This window comes from Polypterus senegalus, chromosome 1, assembly GCF_016835505.1.
Source record: "Polypterus senegalus isolate Bchr_013 chromosome 1, ASM1683550v1, whole genome shotgun sequence".
Taxonomy (NCBI): domain Eukaryota; kingdom Metazoa; phylum Chordata; class Cladistia; order Polypteriformes; family Polypteridae; genus Polypterus; species Polypterus senegalus.
The window spans coordinates 126,976,089-126,981,943 of record NC_053154.1 but is presented as its reverse complement, the minus strand read 5'-3'; the positions used below and the strand labels follow the sequence as shown (position 1 = coordinate 126,981,943).

The 5,855-nt window shown below is 33.2% G+C and overlaps 1 protein-coding gene across 1 annotated transcript; it reads right to left on the bottom strand.

Annotated features, from left to right (window-relative positions):
• Positions 1-431: 431 nt before the first annotated feature.
• Positions 432-5,586, bottom strand: LOC120534995 (extracellular calcium-sensing receptor-like). Its single transcript, XM_039762527.1, has 6 exons — positions 5,387-5,586; positions 4,667-4,961; positions 3,482-4,297; positions 3,045-3,281; positions 2,599-2,722; positions 432-1,345 (listed from the first exon to the last, which is right to left on the bottom strand). The coding sequence occupies exons 1-6, from the start codon at positions 5,584-5,586 to the stop codon at positions 432-434; spliced, it is 2,586 nt and encodes an 861-aa protein (XP_039618461.1).
• Between the last annotated feature and the right edge of the window lie 269 nt (positions 5,587-5,855).

Genomic DNA, 5,855 nt, shown 5'->3' with positions numbered 1-5,855 from the left:
GTGTTCCAGTGTGTCTGGGATCCAGCAGTTGTGGTGTTTCAAATGGCAGGTTGTAATAACACTTTTTGTAACTTTCAGGTAATATTGTTTGGATACTATAAACCAATCAGTGTCTAACTAGGAGGTTCTCTTTCACTTTTTTCAAAGAACTGTCTCAATTTTTCTTTTGAAAAAGCCAAAAAAAGTTTTGTCTCAGATTTAAATAGCAATCAATTTAATATAGTAATAATAATAATAATAATATGTTGTAATAATAATAATGAAATATTGCATTAGCAATCTATTTATATACTGTGCAGTGAAATGTTATTAAATTCACAGACCACAGTGATGCACTAAATGTTATTGATGTTCACTGCTGGCCTACCACCAGTACAATTATCTTAAAGAGAATTTTTTTATAAGTTTAACTTCTAACTTAATGTTGCATATTAAAGTGATTTTGATGCTGCTTTACCCATTAAATGTTTCTTTGTATTTTTTTCTGGTTTAAATAAAATAACAAAGCACTTAGGGATAAAAATGCAAAAAACCAAACCAAAACTAGAAGCTAAAATTGCAAATATCTCTACTGCCACTGTATATTTTCCAGGAGAGCTGATGTAAGCTGGTATAAAAGTAATCCACACGGCACAAAATATCAGGATGCTGAATGTGATGAATTTTGCTTCGTTGAAATTGTCTGGCAGTTTTCGAGCCAGAAAAGCGAGAACAAAGCATAATGCAGCAAGCAGGCCTATGTACCCTAGAACTGCGTAAAATGCTGTTTTTGATCCAAGGTCACATTCTAATATGATGATTTCTGAGTAGTGCTTGAAGTTTTTGTTGGGAAATGGAGGAGATATCAATATCCAAAACAGACATATTACTACCTGAATGAGTGTCAGAGAGCAAACACTCAGTCGTTGCTGTGTCGCACCAAACCACTTCATGACGTTATTACCTGGCAGTGTGGCTCTAAACGCCATTAAAACCACAATAGTTTTTCCAAGAACACATGATATGCACAAAACAAATGTGATGCCAAATGCTGTGTGGCGCAGCATACATGACCAGTCAGTGGGCTGACCAATGAAAGTAAGAGAACACAGGAAGCAAAGCGTTAATGAAAACAGGAGAAGGAAACTTAATTCCGAGTTATTTGCTTTAACAATAGGTGTGTCTCTTCTAAAGTAAAAGACAAATGCTATAGCAATTGTAACAGAAGCTCCCAGCAACGCTAATGCAACAAGCAATATCCCCATGTTTTCTTCAAATGACAAGAATTCAATATCCTTTAAAATACACAGGACTTTTTCTTTATTTGTCTTGTACTCCAATGGGCACTTCAAACAATCAGTAGAATCTGAAACAAAAAGGTAAATACTGAATTTAGTTTCCATTTTAAAAATATACAGCAAATTTAAAGACATTTTTAAGTTTGATGAATATAATCGGTAGACGGAAAAAAGGAAGAAGAGAACAAATGGATGATCATACCCTTTTCTATGTCATTTCACTCTGCAAAGAAGATTTAAAATTATACCTGCAAACGTTTCAGCTTTGTGTAAATGGCTTGGAATCAATGTTTTCAAAGAAAAGGACATTTTTATGTGTTGCAAATAGCAAATGTACAAGCCAGTAGATGGATTGGCAACGGTCACTCTTTGTTTGAGTCTGGGATAATGAGTAAAGAGGCACATTTCCCGAATAATGCTGTTACAGGTTATTGATTATCTACAGGATATAGATATTTACTGGTCTCCCAAAAGAGTCGGCTGATTTGAAGATCAAACTGCTTTGATTGGTATATCATTGACACATAACACTGTAATAACAGAGCTGCTTGCTTACTTTAGAAAAATTATGTATTTACTTTGTTTCAAACTTAACCAGTTCTGACATTGGTATCTAATCAACAGACAGTGGTCTCTGTACCTTTTAATAATAAACAACAGTCCTATTGTTTAACCAAAGAAAATGTATATACACTACTGTTAAGCAAAGGAAATTGGTATGTTTCGCCAATCGACATGTTGATCTAAGCAGAGGTTGAACCAGTTATATACCACTGGGCAAATTAGAATTAAATCAAGTATGGTCAGAGATTCCTAACTGCTGCCTGCTTCTTGTATGCTTTTGGCACCTTACCGTTGCAGGTACTCTTTATTGCAACAATGGATTGTACCTGACCCAGGCTACCCTAGGCATAGGGCCAGTAACTCTTGCATAAAATATTATGTTTTTCTCATTAAATGTATTAATTTAATAAAATTTCAGTTAAATTAATTGTATATAACTAAACCCACCAGAATCCAAGTTCAAACCTGGAACGATGTATGGTATTAAGCTCTATTATTCACATAGAATCTTGATCCTTAATTTATTTATGAAAGTTATTTATACTTAAAAGTAATGAAAATCTGTGCTCAATCAACCTTAAATTATGACAATTTACAGAATTGCAAATAACTTTCATTTAAAAATATAATTCTTTCTTAAAGTTGAAATGTTCTATAAACGTTGTACTAGAGTCAATGCTCTAGCTTAGTACGAGAGTATAATAGCTACAGTATATATTGGTGCTGGTTGTTTTGCAGTTTATTTATTTTAGCTTACCTGTTGTGTTGCTAATTTCCCCTTCAGCACATGGTATGCAGTCAAAGCAACAAGCAGGCTGGCCTTTTCGAACTGCTTTTCGAGTGCCGGGTTGACAGCTTTCACTGCACACTGACTTGGGCACCTTAAATACAATGGATAATGTTGTTGGAAATCTGCTCAGCATGTTTATATTTTTATTAGGGAAGAAAAAAGCAGAAAGAATTATTTAAGCAGATTAACTGATGGTGCAAAACTGAGAATATACTTCATAGCTTATTGATCAACACATTTTATTTCTGTTTATATAGCCAGCTGTTAAGAGGTACAATGAAGAATACTCCATACTTTTATCAAAACTGTTATTTACAGTTTAACACCATCTTCTAAGTCTGAAATCTACAATATAATGTTGATAGGTTTGTTACTATTGATGTAATTTAAATGATATTCCAAAAGTTTTTCACCTGTTTTGATTCCCCAGCCCAAACAATGTGGTCATAATCAAATACAAACTGTTGTTGATCAGGCATAAATGCATAATGTGCACCAACTGTTACAAATTCTATCAAGCCTTCTTTATTTAATTGCCAGTTTACTAAGTCATATGTTTTGCCTTTTAATGTAGGATCACCATTTTCATCAAACTTAAAGTTGTCGCCTTCATGTGTTGTGAAACTCACATTTTTCAGATAAGATAGCACCTATAAGAAAAAAGACAATTAATTTTAGTTCATTTTGAATAAATATGTTAAATATATACATTAGCTTTTAATGGAGAGTCAGTTATTGGCCACTAATGAGTAAATGAATTTGAGTATGTGCAAGAATGTGCCCTGCGATGGACTGGAGATCTGTCCTGCCTTGTGAAATACACAATTCAAAGATACAAATGGCTGTTTACCTGATTTGGTTCAATCATCATATTCTTAGAGCATGCTTTGTTAGCAAGTGTTGTATCTAAATGTTGGCATCCCAGAAGGTTATGCAGTGCATATGCTACAGCATAGGAGGCTGTATAAACATTACCACAAAAACCATTATTAGACAAATCTGTGTATGGGTTATTTATGTCTTTTAACTCCTCAGATCCTGTGCATTTGGGACGTCTGAATACATTATCTTGATTAGAAAGGGAACAGTTAAAGAAATATTCCCAGAAATCATTCATGCCAGTGTTCCCAGTAATATCTGATGGGTGAACATTTACTAAAAAATCTTTCCAACCAGGTATAAATGTGTCTCTAATTGATGTACCAATAGCTCCATTTAAAAGTTTGTAGTGCTCATTAAATAATGGATTTCTGTTTGATATCCATGACTCTGTACCAATCCACTGATATCCCGTAACATTGTATCTGAGAAGTTCAATAAGAAGATATTCCAAATCACTGAAAGTAATGAAAGTCACAATCACCTTTGAGGTGGATCTCTTTATGGTATCTACAACTTTAAGAAATTTCTCTTTTGGATAAGTTCTGTAAATAGCCTCTGAATACTCAATGCAAATTCCCTCTTGCTGGGCCATCTGTAGAAATGCAGCCATGCCGTAGTTACCATAATCTGTATCACTTCTCAGAGCACCAACCCACGTCCAACCAAAATGTTTTACAAGCCACACCAGAGCTTTACTTTGATAGTAATCACTTGGTATGGTCCTGAAGAAAGTGGGATAGAGATTTTTATTGCTGAGGCAGACACAGCTGGCACCATGACTGATCTGCACAAAAAGATAAATAAAAGAAACAAAATAATGGAAATTATTTTTCTTTAGCAACCTACTAGTGGTTAGCATGGTTTAAATGTCAATTTGCACCGTAACTATACTACTGTATGAGCTCATCACATTTTTCTTTAAAAAATACATACTAATTATTTTCAAATAAAATTGGCACTTTCACAGTATAAGGATTACTAGGTTAATTTTATAAGCAATTTTAAAAATAGGAATTGAATATTGTGTTCATTTTTGCCTTATTGATTCATTTATTAAACTAACTATTTCAGAGGAAGCTAACATCATATTTTAATGATTTTATCATGTAGAAATTGGATTGATTTAATGTTATTAACATTTAAACATTCTCACCACAGGCATGTTAAATGGTCCAAGAGCTGTTGTGACTCCTATAACTGGGCTTGAATTTGGCTGTCCAATAATAGCAAGAACACTAGAAAGTTTAGCACAATGCTTGTTGTCTCTCTGTTCTTCCTCCAAACCACTCACTAAAGCCATTGCCATTTTAAGAGCCACTCGAACTTCTCTGCATGTATCATAAATCTTATAGCCCAGGCTGATCCCTGGCAGTATGTCTGTTCTGTTGTTAATTTCCTCAATTGCAAAAATCAAGGTTTGTGCACACTGAAGTTCACTGTAGTTCAAACTGAAAAAGAAGTTCCTATTATTATGGTATAGATGAAAAATTGTGTTTTTACATAGCACACATATGAAATTTGAAATTCATTAAAATATGAATAGATTGCACACACAGTAACATACTGCAGTTGTTGACTCATAATATTAGTCATGAAACTATACAATATAAATTTTAATTGAACTTCTTTAGCTGGAAGTAGTGCTGAAATGTTATCAAGCATTTATTATTTTGCTGTTCAAATAAAAGTAAAATATGTCATAGTTAAGCTGCAAGTTTAATCATTCTTGGAAACCCCTTCTATTTTAATATGTTGTCCTTACACCTCCTAATTATATTTTATATGATAAGAACAGTTTGTTTTATCAAAAGAAAGCTGAAATGTTAGATTACATTTATTTCAACTAATGGTCAGAATACAAGAGGTAACTTACATTTTGCATTTTGAGTCTTCAGGTACTTCGGTGAATGAAAGTTTGACATCTATAGGACTATCATGCAAAGAAAATATTCCTCCAATTATTATATCTCCATCTTTTGAAAAGGCAGGTAGCTCTGTTTTTTTCCACTTCTTACAGAAAGGCTCTTGTGCCTTTGATGAAACCGCAATTAGGACTACAAATGCTAATAACATTTTGAAATGAGCTTTGATTGCTAAGGATTCTCTTTATATATAGAGTTTGTTTTGCATGGCAGATTTTTTTTTCTGCTTATTAAAGCATTGTGAAATTAAAATGGGATTTCACTGAGGTATTAATTCCCAAGGTAAATCAAGCCTATGGAAAAAGTGACTTTGGCATATTAGATGTTTATACCATAGAAATTAGTGCTATTAAAATACTTTTTTATTTAAAAATGTGTTAACAGTTATTTTCAAGAGAGATTATGAATTAGATCATTCAC